At 32.4% G+C, this 23,055-nt stretch overlaps 2 protein-coding genes across 5 annotated transcripts; both read left to right on the plus strand.

Moving 5' to 3' along the window:
• Positions 1 to 50: 50 nt before the first annotated feature.
• Positions 51 to 13,028, plus strand: LOC123881855 (oligopeptide transporter 1-like). 3 transcript variants are annotated; one of them, XM_045930603.1, is made up of 12 exons: positions 51 to 315; positions 1,968 to 2,049; positions 2,476 to 2,534; positions 2,641 to 2,853; positions 3,529 to 3,550; positions 3,636 to 3,695; positions 9,050 to 9,410; positions 9,919 to 10,370; positions 10,492 to 10,589; positions 10,923 to 11,495; positions 11,596 to 11,863; positions 11,968 to 13,028. In XM_045930603.1, the coding sequence occupies exons 7-12, from the start codon at positions 9,338 to 9,340 to the stop codon at positions 12,769 to 12,771; spliced, it is 2,268 nt and encodes a 755-aa protein (XP_045786559.1). In that variant the 5' UTR covers positions 51 to 315; positions 1,968 to 2,049; positions 2,476 to 2,534; positions 2,641 to 2,853; positions 3,529 to 3,550; positions 3,636 to 3,695; positions 9,050 to 9,337; the 3' UTR covers positions 12,772 to 13,028. The 3 variants fall into 3 exon arrangements, with proteins under 3 accessions (XP_045786559.1, XP_045786556.1, XP_045786557.1); XM_045930600.1 differs by having other exon boundaries at positions 51 to 257; XM_045930601.1 differs by lacking the exons at positions 51 to 315; positions 1,968 to 2,049; positions 2,476 to 2,534; ... (1 more) ...; positions 3,529 to 3,550; positions 3,636 to 3,695 and having other exon boundaries at positions 8,614 to 9,410.
• Positions 13,029 to 17,415: 4,387 nt separating this feature from the next.
• LOC123881858 (oligopeptide transporter 1-like) lies at positions 17,416 to 21,401 on the plus strand. Of its 2 annotated transcripts, none has more exons than XM_045930607.1 (6): positions 17,416 to 17,520; positions 18,420 to 18,871; positions 18,987 to 19,084; positions 19,318 to 19,890; positions 19,989 to 20,256; positions 20,358 to 21,401. In XM_045930607.1, exons 2-6 carry the CDS (start codon positions 18,494 to 18,496, stop codon positions 21,159 to 21,161), a joined length of 2,121 nt encoding a protein of 706 aa, XP_045786563.1. In that variant the 5' UTR covers positions 17,416 to 17,520; positions 18,420 to 18,493; the 3' UTR covers positions 21,162 to 21,401. The 2 variants fall into 2 exon arrangements, with proteins under 2 accessions (XP_045786563.1, XP_045786562.1); XM_045930606.1 differs by lacking the exon at positions 17,416 to 17,520 and adding an exon at positions 18,141 to 18,298.
• The last annotated feature ends 1,654 nt before the right edge of the window (positions 21,402 to 23,055 follow it).

A 23,055-nucleotide genomic window follows, 5' to 3' on the forward strand; every position in this document is an offset into this window, starting at 1 on the left:
AAAAAAATTTGATTTTCACTCTCTCTCTCTCTCTCTCTCTCGACTTCATCGACTCTCCGCCACCAATCTCTCTCCGTCACCGATATCTCTCCGTAACTGATATATCTCCGTTATCGATCAGCGTTTGATTCACAAGAGCTGAAATGGCGATTCCTGAACGAAGAAGAGTCGGAAGGTGGGCGCATTTGTATTCTCAAGAGCGCAATTGGAGATTCCTATTTCTCTTCCTTTTGTCCCTAAAGTCGCAGAAACCCTAGGTCTCTGAACTGTTCTCCTTCACCCTATATCCTCTAAGGTTTTCATCGATAATTGCTGGTCTTCGTCAAAGCACCCTAATATTTTGTTGAATGAGTTGATTTCATCGACGAATTAGAGTATATTTGTGGAAACTGAAAACACACTATGTGTTTTTATAATTTCTTCTTTAGTTTTTATAGTTTTGATTATTGTTTTCAGTGATTTTGGTTTCATAAATGTAATTGATTATTGTTTTCAGTGATTTTGGTTTCATATATGAAATGCATATATATCTAGTGATTTCATCTTCCATTAGTAGTTGATCGATTGAGTGACATGTTTTAATTTTTCCCTAATTGTATTGTATTTGATGATTATTATTGGAAAATTGAATTTTCTTCAATTGTTATTTGTTTTCACTTTTCAGTTGATAAGAACAGAGTTCTTAATTTGAGATAAGATTATAGACCTACAACACTGAGGTATATAAAGAAGGCCTATAGATCAATGTAGAAATGGATTTGTCACAAGAAACTTAGAAATTAATTTATCGTAGAGTTGGTGACATAGTTATGAAGAACTATGCAATTTCAGGCCTCTTTAGGTAGTGCTAGATTGCTAGTTTATTAGCATTATGTTGTTATTTAGGGAATGTTGCTTTAGCAATGACAAGGTCAGAGCTGGTGACTGATTTAGAGAATTTTTTGTTGATAGGGTTCTTCCATGTGAAGAGCTTGATGCAGAGAAAAACCCTAGAAATAGGAAGAAGACAGAGTAAAAGAGGAATTTTCTGGAGGCAGAGCATAAGAAGTTATAAATGAAAAGTTACAATGAGAAGATAATACTTGGTGGCTTAAGAAATGTTACTAGAATCAATGTAAAATGAGAAGAATCAGTAACATTTTTAAAGGGGTGTTGCATTCTAAATGTTACTGAAAGGTATATGTGTAGTAGTGTGAGAAAATGTTGCTAGTCACTTGCAAGTTGCAGGTATATGATTTGTACGTATGAATAGCTTAGGTGATACTATACCTCAAAAGTTCCTGACTGATATATTTAGAGATTGTATAATAGGAAACTAGTGTCATCTTTTGAAACTGTCATAGGTGAGAATGATATATGAACAAGTACATAAGTAGTTTTTTTGGCTGTTGCAGCAAGTAGGATTGAACAAGTACATAAGTATTGGTGAGAATGATATATGATGTACATACATAGTTTTTTGGCTGTTGCAGCAAGTACTTGTAATGATTGAACATTTTGTCATGAGTTGATTAAACAAATTCAATGAGGTTTTGATTGATTTCTCTGTTTTTATCTTAAACTATATTATGGCATTTAGATTAGGTTATAATCAATTTTGTTCAATTAATTTGTTTAGATTAGGGATTTCAATTCCATAATGTAATGAGATAACTTCAATTGTAGATAGAGTCTCATGCACGACTTATTTGATTTTTGAATGTGAAGCATGAATGAATCTTTGTCTGATTTGTAAAAATCTGTGGTCGATTCTAGATTCATTTGTCCCTGATGAGCAAGGGAAGCTCTTTTCTACCAAAAAAGTAGTCATAGATGCAAACCATTTTTTACCAAGAAATGGTTGTTTAGTTTCAGGGTCTCTTCAATAAGAACCTTGACTTCCTAGTTTAATTTTCTTTTTATAATTGCGAATTACCAGTATTATCGTAAAAATTCTTGTATCTTGACCATCAAAATTGGATTTACAGAACACCTGACATGTCTGCCATGCATCATGACTCATCTGCCGATCTCAATGTGGTCAAAAGCAAACTGAAGGACATTTTGGAGGTACATGAAATTGTATATTTTGTTTGAATCAATATTTTCCAAAAAGGCTTTATATAGTGTCTTTATAATGACATTGAATAGAGGTTATGTGCTAATAATTAGAGTCCACAGATTTCAAACATCTTCAATATTTTAGTTCTATCTATAAATTAGAGTCCTAAGACCTAACTACACAGATTTTAAACACGGAAACTATTTGGTAACTATTTGAGTAATCTTGAGACGATATGTGCTTTTTTCATCGTTAGCTTACCAAGTGCTAGAACTATAGAAGTGACGGTGTTTGCATATAGGTCTCTTTAGCAACGTAGACAGTATTTTAAAGATAGAGGAGTACCAAATATTCAGATTTTTGCTCAAATTTCACATATTTCATGCTTTGAAATTGATATAATTGATTTTTGCATGGATTTTTGCTTTGTTCAGGTAGATTGTATGTTTGAAACATCAATTGACTAATGGAGATAGCATCACTCATGTATCAAGTAGGTTTGTAGGTGTATCAACTAGCTCAATTTATGTTTATTAAATTTCTACATTTTGATTTGAGTGATTAATTTTGTGTCTTACCTCAATTATCTTAATGGACAGATCAAATGTAAGACATTTTTGCATAAGGAATTGCGTTTTAAGTGAAGCAGAGTGTCTGATCGGCGCTGGTAACTTCTTATTACCTGCTTTGTAAATTTTTCTCTCACTGTGTGGTTTTGATCACAAACTAAAACTTATATGTAAGATTCGATGAAAGGTACTGAAATGATTCAGTTGGAAATTCCAGAGCTTATGGAAGATGATGTTCAACTTGTAAGTGGCATTGTAAATTATCATATGTTACCTATTTAGTTATCCAGTATTTAATTGGCTTGCACATATGAATGATCCTATAGTTACCTATTTGTAGATGATGATGTGATAATTTCTTGTGATAGTTTCTTATAGTGAGGTTTTGCAAATCTAATATTTTCCTTTTTTGGTTGGATTCAGCCATGGAATTAAGTTTTGTCTTTGTAGAAATTAGTAAATGAGAAACTTCTGAATTTTCATATTGTAATTCCCTCGTCTCTATTTTTGGGCATAATTATTTTCTTAAGAAATGATACACTGCGTAAATAATTGTGTACGCGATAAAATCTATTGTCCGATGTGTGAGGAGGAATTCATGCTGATGTGAGTGAGCATGGTGTTTGTTTTAGTGATGTACTGTTGTTATAATCTTTGATACTGTGTAGGAGGTGATGAATTAGTTTCTGGTATGTGAAATCATATGTTGCATGTGTGTTGACTTTTGAGAGCTTTGACTTATTATTGATTAGGGATTCTAAAACTGAATGACTATTTCTTTAAATTAAAGAATTTTAAAACTGAATGACCATTTGTTTATGTCCTTACATATACAACAAAATTACTATGTTCCATGTTCTGTATGTTAAAATTAAGCCAATCATTAGAATTTACTAACCTGTTTCGTATGCGCTGCAGCTTCACATTGAGCACACTCTAGGTGAATTACTTTCAGCTCTGTCTATGCCTTTATTTTATATCATTTTGAATTATTTCTCAGTAACATCCTTCTTGTGAAAATACAGTTTACCACCTCATGAACTTGCTGTTGAAAGAATGGAAGGGCTGTGATTCATTTATGACAGGTATGTTCTTTGGTGATAAGTAAATTCTAGATCATTTTAATATGGTGCTTCTTATATTATATCTTTTGTAACATTTGATGACATACAACACTTTTTTTTTTTGGTAACATTTGATGACAACACTTTTTTATAGAGCTAACTATAGTTTAGATTGGCTACTCTTTCTATTTCATCTAGTAAGGTGCACTGATGCATGGGTGTCTAGCTACTCATTCTGCAACACCCATCCTGCAACACCTTCTTAATCCAAGTTAACTATGAATTAGCTAGGAAAATATTTCATAGCCAATTTGTCCCTTAATCGATAAATAACTCTTAGCTAAACTTATTTGCTATGAATTAGCTACGATTAGCTACTAAGTAGGTAACATTTTTTGAATGTTACTAATGATACTCTAAGATGTTTACTAAAACCCTTCAGTAACATAGGCTTTATGTAAACTTTTTTAAAATGTTACTAATCTAAATAGTAACATTTTTTTGGTTGTAGTGAGCCTAACAACATTAATAGAAAACTTACGTAAAAAAAAAAATAGAAAATTACCAATTGTTAGTTGGTTCAATGATGATTGATGCTGATCAGAATTTGTTAGGAGGATCACGGTTCGATTCTTCACAACTGCAATCGGGAGGGGGGAACCACTTGATGACAAAACTGACCCCGAACCAAATTAAACTGATAGTGAAAGCAAAAGAAGTTGAATTTCGAACGGGAAAATCCGCTTAACAAAAAATCTACATGATTTAAAAAGACACATCATAAAACTATACCAAAAATATTGGTAATTAAATACTCCCTCTGATCCTATATATAAGAGAAAATTTATTTTTTAGATTCATTAAGAATTTAATGTATCTGATCCATAATATGGTCTAGATACATTAAATTGATACATTAAATTCTTAATGAATCTAAAAAGTAAACTGTCTCTTATATATAGGACCGAAGGAAGTATCTACTATGGTTTAGAGTCTGGACTTATAAGATTCGGAGAAATGTCTTGCCCTAAAAGATATATAATATAGGTAAATTTTAATATGAACCACTTCATCAATTGGTTCATGATAGATCAGTCATGAATAACATAACGAATACAAATTTTACAAAATTTACAGTTTGATCGAAACTTTATATCATATAGATCATCCATAGAAAAATTTAGAAAAATTAAAAATCATTTGATATGTTATTGAGACTCATATATAAACTTTCAATCTAACGGTAAATTTTGTAAAATTCGTATTTGATAGATCACTTGTCCACGATGAACCAGTTGTGAAGGTTGTCCACATTAGCGTATAATATAATATAACTCCATAAACAATCACAGAATACTGATTTTTAAAAGAAGTATTTTGAACGTGATACAGGGTCCACACAATAAAACAATGTACATATACTAATAAGTCAATAGTCATGCATATTGGCTTAATTCTTCTGTACTAAAAAAATTTGGTTAGAATAAAGATTAGTCACCGGTTATGAAAAATTAATTTGTAACAAAAATATTTGTAATTTACCGATGGTTAGTTGATTCAGTGATAATTGACGTTAGATTTGGTAAGGAGTACCGCAGTTCGATTCCCACAACTACGATCGAAGTGGTTGAAACCACTTGATCGCAGAATTGACCCCAAAATCAGATTAGGCGATTCAGTAGGCTGAATATCAGTGGTGAAACAAAGAATTATTTGTAATTCATATCAAGGCCCAAATTTCACTTAGAAAAAGATAAAATTCAAGGGCCAATAAAGGCCAAGTTCTTTGTGCTAGCTGATGAATCAAAGGATGCATTTGGATCTTAGTCCTACTATGATACTATATGCATTTTTTTATTTTTAAAAAAAAATCAGAGCATCTTGCACCTAGCAAGTGGGTAAATAGAATGTGAGGTATGAATGTGGTTATGAATGACAAACATGTCTCCTATACTTTAATTAAGAGGTATGAATATGATCTCTGACTCTTCTATACTAAGTTTATTTTGGTTGGGAGGATGCACATGCAGTTTTTAATGCTATCGCAAGAGGACCTACTAGTGGAATTTATAATCCAGTTTATCTATCTGTCATGCTTCCTTGACTTTGATAGTTTTTTTATTTAGTAAATTTTTTAAAATCCTTCAAGTTATCAATATTAACTTAACGGTGATAAAATAGACCGAGTCCGGTGGGCCGACGCGTTTAATCTTTCATTTTTGGTAGGTCGAACCGAAGTTTTTGACTCGGTACATTAAATTGGCCGACCCCACCTAACTCGCTTTAAAAAGGGACGGAGTGAGTGTTAACTCATTGACATACATAAGTTATTTAACATTCACTCAATATGAGATATATAACTCATATTTGATACGACAACGGTTTTTAATTTGTTTGTAAGTTTCACAAAATGTTTTCTTCACTTTGTTTGCATAAAAAAATACGTTACGAAAATAATTAGTCCCCCTACCTTTTATTTTTTTAGTAGTATAGTGGTCGGAATTACAAACGCGTACCCTAAAAAATTAGAGATTCAAATTTCAACCTCTCCAATAATTTCTTAGTAAACAACCAAGTTACAAAATTTCATCCCCAAACCTTTATCAAATAAAAAGAGAATCTTAACATCTACACTTTCACACATGGTTAGGGCCACATCAAGGATTCATTTTCTATAATAGATGATCAAATGAGAAATCCACAAGCATACACACTCACTCAAATCCACTAGGCCAACCGTATTATACCCGGTGGGTGCAATTCTCTCTTGGTTATTTTCCAAAGTCAATATTGGCAACAAAACGTTACAAATTAAAAACAATATTAGTGGTACTCCTTTGCTCCAAGAAAAAAACGAGGAGAAATTAATGCATGTGTCAACTGAAATGTGACAAGTCTTAGAAATGTGGGGGTTTCCAAATGGGAGGGATAGGACCATGTTTGTATGGGTATGGGTATGAAATGAGAGAAGTGCAGAAATTCAAACGACAAAGAAATGCAATGATGATAATCACAATGATAATGATGATAATAATGATAATTATATTGATCAACAACTCAAGCCTGTCTATGTTTGGGACATAGAAATTTGGTTTGTCGGAGTGCGAATTCAAACTCAAATTTTTTTTCTTCCTTTCATTAATGTCTAATGGTATTTTTCTAGGAAAAAAGATCAAAAATCTTAGCTCCTAATAATTTAGCTCAACATACATATAATGTATATCTAAAAATTAGGTTAAAAAATACTTTCAACCTTTAATTTTAATTAACTTATAAGTTCAAGTCTCACATCAATATATATTTAAAGCCTATAAATTTGTTGGACCGGCTCAACAATAACTACGTCTATGAGGAATCACAAAAGTTGAAAATAGTAGTGAAAGATGTCATTCTCAAAGCTCCGACACTATATCATTAGTTTTGTCGCATAGTAAAAACAACTCGAAAAAGTTACTGTGTCTAACTAAATAACTCTATAATATCATGCATGATGTACTGTACATAACTATATTTATATCTAATAGACTAGATTAGATTAGATTTGACATTGTAAACATCCTCAACTACTTGATACAAATCAAGTTCAAATATGACATTATATAAGTAGATATGAAGCAAATTTCAAACATTATATTCAACATTTTGGACATTCAAATGATACAAATCCGTTCTAACCATGACAAAAACAAGTTGAAAGGTGTGGCTTCAATTCCCATTTCAATTCCCAAGTTGAAAGGTGTGGCTTCATCAACATTTATACTTTTGTGAACACTTGCCAAAAAAAATGAGCAAGTCCATAACTCTTATGATGACACTTCCACCAAATTCTTATCACAATTGAGTCGTCAAAATTTATAATAATTAAAAAAAATATTTTTTATTGTGGAATTGACTATTAATTAATTTATTTTAATTGTCAAAAAAATTTATTTTAATTGAATAAAAATTAATGATAATAACCACTTCAATGAATGAAAGGTTAAAAACTTAATGTTTTTTCTACCTACAATACCTACAATTGGATTGTGAATGAATATATAAAAGTTAAAAACCGTAAGTAACGTGCAGTATAACACAAGAACAATCAATTATAACACCTATATATGTTGCAGTTTTTTATACTACTACTTTGATAGTAACAACTAACAACAGAGGAAAAAAAAACCGAAATATAGAAAGAATATACGATAGAGAAAAAACCGGAAGAAAAAAAATGAAGAGAGAAAAGGTAACACAAACAGTAGTATGTGAGATTATTTTTTGATAATAGTAGTAACTAGTACTAGATTTATTTAAGATCGAATCAATTTATCAATGTAGTTTGAGGTGTGAGGTTCGATTCTCTCTGGTGCCAATTTGGGAGGACTAATTTAGCTTCTTCAAAAAAAAAATATTAATGTAGTTGGTTAGAGAGAGTTTTTTTTTTCTTTACCGACAATAAATTGGTCAAAGTAGTAAAAATCTTGGTCCCCTTAAGCATGTGGTCAGGAGTTCGATTTATGATTTATGCTTATGGAGAAAATTTGTTTGGAATGAGAGAACTCACCTCATGTGTCCCACAAGTTTCTCGACAAAAATTGGAAATTAAAAATGAGAGTTTTTTTTTGTGTGAATATGACATGTCACCTATTTATTATTATTTTAAGGAATTGTGTGTGAAGCATTAGAACAAATCTCAGTATGTATTTTTTCTATGCTATAATATCTATTTTTAATATGATAGCTGGAATGTTATATGTGTGCATTTAGGTATCGAGTTGAGATGATATCCATTTTCTATTCTTTTCATTTCTAAGGTATATAAATACCTCCGTAAGAAAAAAGGTATATAAATTGGAATTCTAAGGGATCATGTTAACAGTTTTCATATGTTACTTTCAACACAAAAAGTCAATAACTAGATTTAACCCTTCCATAATCACATGCAGCAAAGAATCTTAAATTCGTCACTATAATCATAATTATTCGCTCCGGTCTCTAATATAAGAAAAAATTCTTTTTTTAGTTACATTAAAAAATTGATCTATCTAGACAATATCATAGATTAGATATATCAATCTTTCATTGCATTTAAAAAGTTAACTCTTTTTTATATTTTTTTTTTTGGCTTTCACCACCAGTTGAATCTGGTTCGGGGGTCAGTTCTGGCATCAAGTGGTTTCAGCCCCCTCCCGATCGCAGTTGCGGGGATCGAACTGCGGTCCTCCCTACCAAGTTCAGCACCAATCACCACTGAACCAACTAACTATTGGTTCTTTTTTATATTTAGGACTAGAGAGACTATTAACAAGTTTTTCTTAAATATAGTTTTGTTACCTTAAAAATAGCCAGGATTTCATTGCCTCTTACTTATCTCTTACTTCTCACATTGCCAGGATTTCATGTCACATTCAACGTTACTTAAAAATCAAAGTGAATGCTCTTGGTGTGTTTGTAACAAAAAAAACACACTCTTGGTGTGTAAAAGTGACGTATTGCTCTTATCTCTATAAAAGGTTGAGACAAACAACCAAGTTGTCTTACTATAATAACACTGAAAGTCATAGTACCTTAACCTCTTGGAGTAATGACAATGAACCTCCACTTCAAAATAAATTAGAAAGAACTTTGCAAACTACCTTTAATTTGGTTTGAGTTTCTCCAAAGACATCTCTGACTCTATAATGGCAGGGGTTGTCCAAGATACATTCCATATTCAAACTAAGGAGGACCATGAATCTAAACTTGCCATTGCAGGTAACCTTTTTCTTTTTTCATTAGTTAATTCTTGTAAAGATACATTCCATATTCAAACTAAGGAGGACCATGGAATATGTGTTCATGTTTTATGCTTTGCAGGTGTATTTTATTAATAAAATCTTTTTGCTGTCTTAAAAAAGAAAAAAAGTGAAGCAGCTATAATTTCATTATTACTTTATCAATCGTGTGAAATTGTTAATGATTAGATATTTGAATGTACAATAAGTTTGACAAAATTATGGCTCTAAAATGTAGTTTTTGTTGTGATTGCGCCTATTTCACTGCAATTCGAATGTAAGTATGTGGTCAGATTTTTTATATCACTTATTATCACCTCTGCCCCCTGCATCCATCCCTCAAATAGATATGGTATCTCGAGAGATTAGTCTCTACATATTATTCAATTTTTTCAAATTATTATCGGTTTCAAGTTTTGTCTGATGCTAATATTTGTGTTATTGCTTCATAATTGTTTTTTGACATAGCTAGAGGTTGTTTGATGCAGAGGAGGACGACAAAGAAGTGGATGATTCTCCTATAGAGCAAGTCAGACTAACAGTGCCAATAACAGACGATCCTACACAACCGGTACTGACGTTTAGGACATGGACTATTGGTTTGGGATGTTGCATTATCCTTTCCTTTGTGAACCAATTCTTTGGGTTCAGAACAAACCCTCTGTCTATCTCTTCTATTGCAGCACAAATCGTTTCTCTCCCACTTGGGAAAGTAATGGCTGCAACACTTCCAACCACAATATATAAAGTCCCTTTAACTCCTTGGTCTTTCACATTGAATCCTGGACCATTCAATTTGAAGGAACATGCCCTTATAACCATCTTTGCTAGTGCTGGATCTAGTAGTGTTTATGCCATTAACATAATCACTATTGTTAAGGCTTTCTACCACAGGAGTATCAATCCAACTGCTGCTTTTTTGTTAGCACTGTCAACCCAGGTGAACAATTGTTTCCTTAAATGTTAAACATTTGCATTTGTATTTATTCATTTTAGTATAACAAACCAAAAGAAATGATAGTAAAAAATGTGACTTTTTTTTTTGTCGTTGAATATTTTAGATGCTTGGTTATGGATGGGCTGGTATATTCAGAAAGGTCCTTGTGGACTCACCCTACATGTGGTGGCCTTCAAATCTTGTTCAAGTGTCTCTATTCAGGTATTTTATTATCATTATTTTTGTGTGTGCAAATTCTTTCACATGAATAGCAGCTAATTAACTACTATTTAGTTCCTATGACTCTCGATCTTGAAATTTTTTGGGTCCCTTTTCATAAGATTTCCTTCAAATTTACACCTCACTGTTCTGACACCGATCCATGTGGTTACATTTCAATATAAATTTCTTCAGTTATTAGTTATTATGAGTTTCAATGTGTCAGTGTTTATGCAGAATGTATATGTGTTAGTGTTTCACATATTTACTATTTAGGATTATGATGTTCATTTTTCTTTTCTTTTCTCATTGGTAAATGAATCTTGAATGACACAGGGCGTTTCATGAAAAAGAAAAGAGGCCTAAAGGAGGAAACACTAGGTTGCAATTCTTTTTTCTGGTCTTTGTGGCTAGCTTTGCTTATTACATTATTCCAGGCTACCTTTTCCAAGCAATATCAACCATCTCTGTTGTTTGCTTAATATGGAAAAACTCTGTCACTGCTCAACAAATTGGTTCAGGAATGAGGGGTCTTGGTATTGGTTCAGTTACCCTCGATTGGAACACTGTTGCTGGTTTCTTAGGAAGTCCTATGGCTTATCCTGGTTTTGCCATTATCAACATATTGGCTGGATTTGTGTTATTTATCTATGTTGTGATTCCAGTTTCCTATTGGAGCAATATTTATGATGCCAAAAAGTTTCCCCTCATCAGTTCTCACACATTTGATTCCACTGGTAAAACATATAATGTTTCTAGGATTCTTAATGACGCAACATTTGACATTGATATGGATGCTTATAACAATTACAGTAAGCTCTATCTTAGTATCACATTTGCATTTGATTATGGATTGAGCTTCGCAACTCTCACTGCCACCGTCTCACATGTTTTCCTCTTCCATGGAAAGTATGTTCTTTTGATTCCACAATATTTAATTTTATATTATTGATGCATTTTTTTTTGTAAACGATCTAACTATATATTCTGGTGAATGTGAATTTGAAAGAACGATTAATCAGATGTGGAGAAAGACAACAGCTGCGCTAAAAGAACAGGCTGGAGACGTGCATACAAGAATCATGAAGAGAAACTATAAACAAGTTCCGGAGTGGTGGTTCGTAAGCATATTATTTCTTATGACTATTATGGCCTTGCTATGTTGCGAAGGCTTTGGCAAGCAGCTCCAACTTCCATGGTGGGGAGTCTTGCTTTCTCTAACAATTGCGTTGGTTTTCACTTTGCCAATTGGTGTCATTCAAGCAACAACAAACCAGGTAATATTTTGATTGTCCAACACAGGTAGGGAAAAAAAAAACTAAAACATGTTGTGCCTTGTGATGTTGTGTATCATGACATAAAGTTACTGCTTGTTTTGCAGCAAGCTGGACTAAATGTGATCACAGAGTTGATTATTGGTTACCTTTATCCTGGAAAGCCTCTTGCTAATGTAGCCTTCAAGACTTATGGATACATTAGTATGGCACAAGCACTTAGTTTCCTCCAAGACTTCAAATTAGGCCACTACATGAAAATTCCTCCGAAATCTATGTTCCTAGTACAGTTGGTGGGAACTTTGGTTGCTTCAAGTGTACAGTTTATCACAGCATGGTGGCTTCTAACAACTATTCCAAACATATGTGATGAATCAATGTTGCCAGAGGGTAGTCCATGGACTTGTCCTGGAGATGATGTGTTTTACAATGCTTCAATTATATGGGGAATAGTAGGACCAAAACGGATGTTCACAAAGGATGGAATTTACCCCGGAATGAATTGGTTTTTCCTCATTGGTCTACTTGCGCCTGTTCCAGTATGGCTGCTAGCTCGCAAATATCCGAATCACAAATGGATTGAACTCATCAACATGCCACTTATAATTGCAGGTGCCAATGGAATACCACCCGTTAGATCAATAAATTTTATTTCATGGGGAGTTGTTGGAATCTTCTTCAATTTCTATGTTTACAAACATTTCAAGTCATGGTGGGCTCGACACACTTACATTCTCTCGGCAGCTTTGGATTCTGGCATTGCTTTCATGGGTGTGTTGCTCTATTTTTCACTTCAAACATATAATATCTTTGGTCCAACATGGTGGGGTCTTGAAGGAGATGATCACTGTCCCTTGGCTAAATGCCCTACAGCTCCTGGTATTGTTACCAAGGGATGTCCTGTCTTTTGAACTCCATATTTGCATTCTATCATATCCTCATTGGTCATGAAAAGATACACAAAATCTGATGATTATTTAAAGTCTGCTACGCTACAATGCTATAACTTCACTATAGCATTTGCTTGACAACACTTTGTATTAAATAGTGTATCGTTGAATATAGTTATATTCGTCATTTGACAACATTGTAATTAACAAGGTTTCTACTTTGTACTTTTTATATATTTGCCAATTGTATAAACTGTTATGAAGTATAAAACTGTACAGATTGCAGAACTTTTTCCAGTATACCATTTCTATGATTCTATCTAATCCATTGAAATTTGCAACCATTCTTTTTAGTGCAGCAAATGAAATCCAATAAAAAAAAGTTTTTTGTTCAAAATATGAAATCCAAGGTTATGCAACTTTGCACAAAACCAAGTGAAGTGTTACTTTCCAAAATTACACTATAGTAGAAATTCTAATTGAAATTCTTGCTCCCAAAATGGTGGCTTGTCTCACTTTACCTTACCCTTATGCTGTTTTTTATATTGCCATAGCCAAGAAAGTGAGAATAGGGTGTATAGAGTTTCATTAGTTTGTGAAAATGGAGATAAAGTGGAAGCTATGGCGGTTTGTCACTTGGATACCTAATCATGTTTCATGTCAAGTTCTTGGGGTTAGGAAGCTCTTATGTGTGCCACTTTTTCCCAGCTGATAATTTCATCTGAGCCCCTAAATTCAAATCACAAGCTTCTGACATTTTGGTGTTATTTCAGTGATAAAGTTTTGTCTTTAAATCTCAAGATGTCGAGTTTGAATCCTGTCAGAGACAATTGTATAGTAATTATCATTAGGATGACTTGAATTAATAAAAAAAATCACAAGCTTTTTCTAACATGATTTTTTTTCTAGCAGCGAGACAAGTAAATTTTGGTCAAAAAATTGTTTTATCCAGAAATCGAACTCGGGTTCTAAAGAATGAACCCTTTGTTTTTGACAAAACAAGACTTTGTTGCATTTTATTTATAATAATGTGTTCAATATAAAAGACTACGTCAATAACTACGACTATGCACAAAGTTAAAAATAGTAGTGAAAAATGTCATTCTCAAATCCCTGACACTAGTAAAAACAACTCGAAAAAGTTACCGTAGTCTGTGTATAACGCAATAACTCTATTTTATTTTATTTTTTGAAAATTTGGTTTCCGAATCTAGGACCGACTAATTTAAGGGACCAATCCCACCGTCTACTTGCGGAGATGAATAACTCTATATAATCATGCATGACGTACATAACTACAGAGTATATTTATATCTATTAGATTAAATTAGATTTGACACTGTATATTTTTTGTGTGTGTGAATATGAAATGTCACCTAATTATTATTATTTTAAGGAGTTGTGTGTGATGTATTAGAACAAATCTTAGTATGAAGTCATTACATTTGGTCTAGTGGTAAGGAGTTTGAGTAGTATATTATAAGTCATGTCCTGATTCGATTCCCAGCTTATTGGAAACAAAAAAAAGAACAAATCTTAGTATGTATATTTTCTATGATATAATACCTATTTTTAATATGATAGTTGGAATGTTATGTGTGCATTTAGGTATCAAGGTATATAATTAAATAGGAATTTTATATTTTTTTTACCAAAATAAAAATTTTATATTAAATAAAATAATACAAAAAAATGTTTAAAAAGAAGAAAACATAAATTTTTAAGAGAATTGAGAGTTTTCTTCTTCTTGTTTCAAAAATGGGTAGTTTTGAGTGGTTCTTTGACCCGGAATAATCTCTGTGCATTTGTTTTCCTCTGCTTTAATCTAAATAAGTGGTTTTCACACAGATTAGAGTTTTCTTGTTTTATTTTGTGATTTCTTTGCCTTAGTGCGTCCCGTTTTCGTGTAGTGTTTGTTTGCTTTCTTGTTTTTTACGGTGTTCGTTTGGTTCAGATTGACAGATCTACTTTGATCAACTACAGATTCAATCAATGACAAAGTCATCAACGATGAAGATCCGAATACATGAATATTTCGGTAACTTTTTTTTGTCACATTATTTGTAGGCTTGAGTATGCCGTTTTACGCTATTAACTTGGATATTGTGTGTGTTTGTTCGCAAATTTATTCTTTTCGTTTTTAGCGCTATTGAATTTGTGCTTGTATCTGATGTATCTATCTATTTGAATGAATGTTATGTGTTACTAGTGTTAGTAAAAAAAAAAAAAGAATTATACTATATTTGACTTTTTAAAAAAAAAAAAATGCACTCTATAAAGGTTGTTAAAATAAAATGTATTCTAACGGGTCATGTTAACGGTTTTCATAAGTTACTTTCAACACAAAAAGTCAATAACTAGATTTAACCCCTCCCTAATCACATGCAGCAGCAAAGAATCTTAAATTCGTAATTAATCAATACAAGTCATATATATACATAATCATAATCATAATTATTAACAAGTTTTTCTTAAATATAGTTGTTACCTTAAAAATCGCCTTACTTCTCACATTGCTTTACTTATCTCTCTCACATTGTCAGGATTTTGTGTCACATTCAACGTTACTTAAAAAACAAAGTGAATGCTTGACCAAAAAAACAAACTGAATATCCATTTTTATCGTTTTCAATTTTCTATGATTTAATTCAGTTATTAATAAAAATAAAATTCAATTTTTTTTTTTACTAAAATAAAAGTTTTTGCTAAAATAAAAGATACTCATTATTTATTGAAATTTGTAGAGTACATCGTGTTCAAATACAAATTCAATATCGCTAAAAACAAAAAAGATGGTGTGAGTTTGTCAAAAAAAAAATGGTGTGAGTGTAACAAAAAAATAAATGATGTGTGAGTTTGTTCGCAGATTCAAATTATTTTTCTCAGATATTATTATAACAAATTAAGACTAATTTGTCTCGACTCGAATATAAAATACTAGTGATTAATTTGAATTTTATTTTGTCGGATTAAATTGACTGTTATATGAGCGCGAGAGTGCCTAAACTAACTAGTTAAAAACACTCTCTTTTTCAACAAACTTTCCACAATTGATGTGATTTTTCACTTTAAAAATATGTCCCACAGATATATATAAATTTCACCAAATTTTAGCAACTCTGGTGTGTTTGTAACAAAAAAAAAATCACTCTTGGTGTGTTAAAGTGACGCACTGCTCTTATATCTCTATAAAAGGTTGACACAAATAACCAAATTGTCTTACTATAATAACACTTGAAACCTAGAGTCACATTAACTTATAAGATTAGAAAGAACACTTTGCAAAATACCTTAATTTAGTTTCAGTTTCTTTAAAGACATCGATCGGTCTCTCTATAATGGCAGGGGTTGTCAATGATACATTGCATATTCAAATTAATGAGAATCATGAATCTAAACTAGTCATTGCAGGTAACTTTTTTTTTTTCTCTCATTAACCCTTTTCTTCTCTCATTAATTAATTCAAGTAAAGTTTTGTTTTTGTTGTCATTCTATATGGAATATGATTAATAAATGTATTTTTATATCATATGTTCAATTGCTCATATATTGATCTTATAATTTTTTAAGGATTAAATGAAATTTAATTAACGCTAATATGTAAGATATTATATGTTATGTATTGTCTAAAAAGGTCACAAATAGTCTCAAATATGATAGTTGAGTTATCGATATTTCTTAGATTTGGTGTGTCTCGGATGTGTTGGGGACGACATAATATTAATACTGACGTATATAATTATATTATTTTTAAAAATTATTATCAGGATCGATGTGTGTCTTCTATCATGCTTCATAGTTGTTAGGTGGTCTAGATATTGATATATATTTTTTTTTTTTTTACGATAATTGATATTTTTGTATCTTAGTGGTTGTATTGGTTGGGAAGCTGATATTCTGCAGAGTTTTTGGTTGTATATCTTGTACTTGAAAGTATGTTTTATGTTTTGCTTTTTCAAAAAAGAAAAAAGTGAAGCAACATTCATTTTATTACTTTTATCAATGGTGTGAAATTGTGCATATTTCACTGCCATTAAAATATAAGTTTGTGGTCAGATTATTTATTTATTTATTTTTGGATAAAGTAGTTAATTTTTTTGTATCAGTCATTATAGTTAGTTTGGTTCAACAAGAAAGGGAAGAGGGGATATATTTTAATAGATGAGAGGAAAAGGTTACGGAAAGAGGGGAAAGATTTTAGGCTTAAAAATAGTTTGATTTTGGGCTCCTCAAATTTTAAAATTGTTTGATTTTAGCCTTCAATATTTCATTTGTTTGATTTTGCCACCAAGTTTACTCCATTTTCCATTTGTTAATCTCTGTTGAGTTTTTGAGTAAAAATTGTTTATGTAGCATTTTAAAGTAAAATAAAGTATTTTTAAAAAATAAAAACATTTTTTTTAAACAGTAGTTTTTTATTTTATAAACAATTTTTTTTTCGAACAAAAAAAACAATTTTTAGTCGAAAATTCAACATGGATTAACGAACGCATAAGGGGAGTAAACTTTACACTTCGCCATAAAAAATCAGCAATTAAATAGGGTCTATTGGATCAAGATTTCAAAGGATTTTAAAATACTTTTTATGATAAAACAATCTTGTGATATTCAATTAAGACTTTGTCAAAATCTTAACCATCACATCTTTCTTCCCCTTTGTTTCCCACCGAATCCCTCCAATTTGAGGAAGCAAAAAATGGGTCTAAGAAGAATTGTACTCCCATCCTTCCCCCTTCCTAAGAATTGAACCAAACATATATATTATTAAAAGTATTCTTTCCTCTTCCTAAGAATTGAACCAAACATATATATTATTAAAAGCAAGGTTATCAAAACCGGACCGAACCGGCTGGTCGAACCGGTCGGACAGTGAACCGGTCATGAAAACGGTTCGGTTTTGAGCAAAAAACGGATAGGAAACCGACCGGCAAAAAAACGCGTGAACCGGGGTTGGACCGGGTCGAACCGGCGAATCGGCCGAGCGGTTCAAGCGGTTTTGCAGTTTTTTTAAAAAATAAAAAATAAAATAGGGCAAAACGACGTCGTTTTAATTTAAAAAAAATAAAATAAAATCTGAAACAAAACAACGACGTCGTAAGAATAGGAAATAATTTTGTTTTTCATCTATTTTTCATTTGGTTTGAATTATAAATTTTATTTTATTTTGACTTGTGATATTTTATCTTTTTAATATGTGAAATTATGAAATATTGAGCAATTATTCATATATATATTTATTTATATATTAATTAAAATATATATTTAATTAAAAATGGTTTGACCCCGATTGAACCCGGTCCGACCAATTGAACCAGGTCCGACCAATTGAACCTTGAACCGGTGAGCTTGCCGGTTCGATGACCGGTCCGGTTCTGACAACCTTGATTAAAAGTAATCTCTGACCTTTCCTCACCTTCATCGATCTCTCAAACAGATATAAGTATCTCGAGAGATTAGTCTCTACATGTTATCAACCTAGATATCTAAATTCACCTAACAATGAACACTTCAGATTAAAGATATATTCGGTATCCAGACGCCACATATGGTTGCACTTAATTATTCAATTTTCTCAAATTATTATTGGTTTCAAGATTTGTTTGATGTTTATATTTGTGTCATTGCTTCATAGTTGTTTTTTTGACATAGCTAGAGGTTGTTTGATGCAGATAAGGATGACAAAGAAGTGGATGATTCTCCTATAGAGCAAGTCAGACTAACAGTGCCAATAACAGATGATCCTATGCAACCAGCACTGACATTTAGGACATGGACTATTGGTTTGGGATGTTGCATTATCCTTTCCTTTGTGAACGAATTCTTTGGGTTCAGAACAAACCCTCTATCTATCTCTTCTATTGCAGCACAAATAGTTTCTCTCCCACTTGGGAAAGTAATGGCTGCAACACTTCCGACCACAATATATAAAGTCCCCTTCACTCCTTGGTCTTTCACATTGAATCCGGGACCATTCAATTTGAAGGAACATGCCCTAATAACCATCTTTGCTAGTGCTGGAGCTAGTGGTGTTTATGCCATTAACATAATTACTATTGTTAAGGCTTTCTACCACAGAAATATCAATCCAACTGCTGCTTTTTTACTAGCACTGTCAACCCAGGTGAACAATTTTGTTTTCTTAAATGTTAAACATTTTGCATTTATTCATTTTAATACAACCAACCAAAAGAAATGATAGTTAAAAATGTGACTTTTTTTGTCCTTGAATATTTTAGATGCTTGGTTATGGATGGGCTGGTATATTCAGAAAGGTCCTTGTGGACTCACCCTACATGTGGTGGCCTTCAAATCTTGTCCAGGTGTCTCTATTCAGGTATTTCTTTCTTTTCTTTTACATGAATAGAATGAATGTAGAAGAACCTACACTTCAGATTGAATGTGTGGCAATCCGTCACTGTTCTGACACCGACCCATGTGATTACATTCAATATAAACTTTCTTGAGTTATTACGAGTTTCAATTTGTTAGTGCTTCACATGTTTACTATTTAGGATTATGATGTTCATTTTTATTTTCCCATTAGTAAATGAATCTTGAATGACACAGGGCATTTCATGAAAAAGAAAAGAGGCCTAAAGGAGGAAACACAAGGTTGCAATTCTTTTTCCTGGTCTTTGTGGCTAGCTTTGCTTATTACATTATTCCAGGCTACTTTTTCCAAGCAATATCAACCATCTCTGTTGTTTGCTTAATATGGAAAAACTCTGTCACTGCTCAACAGATTGGTTCAGGAATGAGGGGTCTTGGTATTGGTTCATTTACCCTCGATTGGAACACTGTTGCTGGTTTCTTAGGAAGTCCTATGGCTTATCCTGGTTTTGCCATCATCAACACATTGGCTGGATTTGTGTTATTCATCTATGTTGTGATTCCAGTTTCCTATTGGAGCAATATTTACGATGCCAAAAAATTTCCCCTCATCAGTTCTCACACATTTGATTCCACTGGTTCAATATATAATGTTTCTAGGATTCTTAATGACACAACATTTGACATTGATATGGATGCTTATAACAATTACAGTAAACTCTATCTTAGTATCACATTTGCATTGGATTATGGATTGAGCTTCGCAACTCTAACTGCCACCATCTCACATGTTTTCCTCTTCCATGGAAAGTATGTTCTTTTGATTCCACAATATTTAATTTTATATTATTGATGCATTTTTTTATAAACGTTCTAACTATATATTCTGGTGATTGTGAATTTGAAAGAACGATTAATCAGATGTGGAGAAAGACAACAACTGCGCTAAAAGAACAGGCCGGAGACGTGCATACAAGAATCATGAAGAGAAACTATGAACAAGTTCCAGAGTGGTGGTTCGTAAGCATATTGTTTCTTATGACTATTATGGCCTTGCTATGTTGCGAAGGCTTTGGCAAGCAGCTCCAACTTCCATGGTGGGGAGTCTTGCTTTCTCTAACAATTGCATTGGTTTTCACTTTGCCAATTGGTGTCATTCAAGCAACAACAAACCAGGTAATATTTTGACAGTCCAACACAAGTAGTTAAAAAAACAAAAACATGTTGTACCTTGTGATGTTGTGTACCATAACATAAATTTACTGCTTGTTTTGCAGCAAGCTGGACTCAATGTGATCACAGAGTTGATTATTGGTTACCTTTATCCCGGAAAGCCTCTTGCTAATGTAACCTTCAAGACTTATGGATACATCAGCATGTCACAAGCACTTGGTTTCCTTCAAGACTTCAAATTAGGCCACTACATGAAAATTCCTCCTAAATCTATGTTCATAGTACAATTGGTAGGAACTTTGGTTTCTTCAAGTGTATGCTTCATCACAGCATGGTGGCTTCTAACAACTATTCCAAACATATGTGATGAATCAATGTTACCAGAGGGTAGTCCATGGACTTGTCCTGGAGATGATGTGTTTTACAATGCTTCAATTATATGGGGAATAGTAGGACCAAAACGGATGTTCACGAAGGATGGAATTTACCCCGGAATGAATTGGTTTTTCCTTATTGGTCTACTCGCACCTGTTCCAGTGTGGCTGCTAGCTCGCAAATATCCGAATCACAAATGGATTGAACTCATCAACATGCCACTTATAATTGCAGGTGCCAATGGAATACCACCGGTTAGATCAATAAATTATATTTCATGGGGAGTTGTTGGAATCTTCTTCAATTTCTATGTTTACAAACGTTTCAAGTCATGGTGGGCTAGACACACTTACATTCTCTCGGCAGCTTTGGATTCTGGCATTGCTTTCATGGGTGTGTTGCTCTATTTTTCACTTCAAACTTATAATATCTTTGGTCCAACTTGGTGGGGTCTTGAAGGAGATGATCACTGTCCCTTGGCTAAATGCCCTACAGCTCCTGGCATTGTTACCAAGGGATGTCCTGTCTTTTGAACTCCATATTTGCATTCTATCATATCCTCATTGGTCATGAAAAGATACACAAAATGTGATGATTATTCAAAGTTTGCTACGCTACAATGCTATAACGTCACTGCAGAAGTTGCTTGACAACACTTTGTATTAAATAGTGTATCGTTGAATATGGTTATATTCGTCATTTGACAACATTGTAATTAACATGGTTTCTTTATTGAACATGCAATTAACATGGTTTCTTTTTTGAACATGCAATTAACATGGTTTCTACTTTGTCCTTTTTATATCTTTGTCAATTGTATATACTGTTATCAAGTATAAAACTGTACAGATTGCAGAATTTTTTCCAGTATACCATTTCTTTGATTCTAGTGCAGCATGCATTCTGTTTGAACCAATTCACAATGGCCACAAGCATAATGGGTGGAAGCTGAAAATAGTGAATGGCACATTCTCATAAAATTCAAAGAGTTGTCGATTCTTACACAAATCTATCTGTCATGATTTTTCCTAAGAGAGACCTATCAACATAATGGTCCAAAGAAAGAGCTGAATCACTTCCTTTAGAGAATGTGAGAGTAAACCCATCAAAGGAGAAGTCAAGTTCTGTGTTACATCATTAGAACCTATGTTTGAGTCTAATTCAAACAATCAAACACCAATGAACCCAATTGGCGTACCCAAATTAGCGGTGATAATAAACCAAAGCTTAACCAATATGAATTGCTCAATTAGGTGCAAACGACTCTGTTTTTTGCAAGAACAAAATTATCATTCTCATCTCTAATACATATTCCATTTTTCGTTCTATTACTATGAGGCAAAAAAGAGGCGTCAATGTTACGAACCTAAGGTCTTAAAGAGGAGCACACTCCCAGGTTCCAAGCCAATACCACCAGATCAACCCTAGTGGGTTTCAATTACCTTTTATCTCAATCTCTCTCAACAATAAACCATAGCCATTATGTTTGATCTAGTTTTTTTGAAGCAAATGTTTAATCTAGTTGAGGAAAATAAAAACACAACTATTATAAAAAAGCACCGTAACAAAATACTCAAAAATTAGTCTCTTTTGTTACAAATTACAATAAGTTAGAGATTGGATACGTCCCTTTGTGAAAATGTCATGACTAAATTAGTGTCTCTGCCAACTTGATGTATTTTTGCTTCATTTTCGTTTTAACTATTATTTAGATCTTATGTTTCATATATTTTTATTTATTTAAATAAGCGATATTCATTGAAATTGATAGAGTATGTATATAATATAATACAAATTTAAAATCGCTAAAAACAAAAATGATGAATCTGCGAACAAACTAACAATATCCATTTTAATAGCATAAAACAACAAATTTTCTTGTGAATTACTTGTTGTATAGGACGTAGCATGGATTGAGTGGCAAATTTTCTAGCAAATTATTTCCTAGCTAATTTGCAACTAATATAAAGTTAATCCTATCTAGTTCCCATTTAATACCTAGTTAAATTTTTTTAAGAACAAAATCGTCATTCTCATATCTAATACATACTTTCAAATTTCCATTCTATTGTTATGAGGCAAAAAGTGGAGTCAATGTTACATTTAATTAAAAGTATCCACCTTAAATTTTTTTTACCTTAACTGTATCGTAGAATCGACTATTAACTTATTTTAATATAATAAAAATTAGAATCATGCTAACATGTGCCTTAAGGACAATGTTAAAAAGTTACTTCAAGTAGTAATTTTGTTTTGGAAAAATAAATCTTTGAACTCTAAATTTATAAAGTACACAAGTTTCAATACAAAATTTCTATTAATAGTACACACTAACAAGTGCTCGAAGAGCGGATGTTAGCTTTTTCCTAAAAATTAATGATAATAACCACTTCAATGAATGAAAAGTTAAAAACTTATTGTTTTTTC

This window comes from Trifolium pratense, linkage group LG4 (genome assembly GCF_020283565.1).
Source record: "Trifolium pratense cultivar HEN17-A07 linkage group LG4, ARS_RC_1.1, whole genome shotgun sequence".
Lineage (NCBI taxonomy): Eukaryota > Viridiplantae > Streptophyta > Magnoliopsida > Fabales > Fabaceae > Trifolium > Trifolium pratense.

Bases quoted from the DNA above. Each gene is read 5' to 3' on its own strand.
- LOC123881855 (XM_045930603.1), top strand. From the start codon at position 9,338: ATGGCAGGGGTTGTCCAAGATACATTCCATATTCAAACTAAGGAGGAC. The intron at 11,496-11,595 runs GTATGTTCTTTT...TGAATTTGAAAG, and splicing joins GTTTTCCTCTTCCATGGAAA to AACGATTAATCAGATGTGGA. The intron at 11,864-11,967 runs GTAATATTTTGA...CTTGTTTTGCAG, and splicing joins TTCAAGCAACAACAAACCAG to CAAGCTGGACTAAATGTGAT.
- LOC123881858 (XM_045930607.1), top strand. From the start codon at position 18,494: ATGCAACCAGCACTGACATTTAGGACATGGACTATTGGTTTGGGATGT. The intron at 18,872-18,986 runs GTGAACAATTTT...TGAATATTTTAG, and splicing joins TACTAGCACTGTCAACCCAG to ATGCTTGGTTATGGATGGGC. The intron at 19,891-19,988 runs GTATGTTCTTTT...TGAATTTGAAAG, and splicing joins GTTTTCCTCTTCCATGGAAA to AACGATTAATCAGATGTGGA.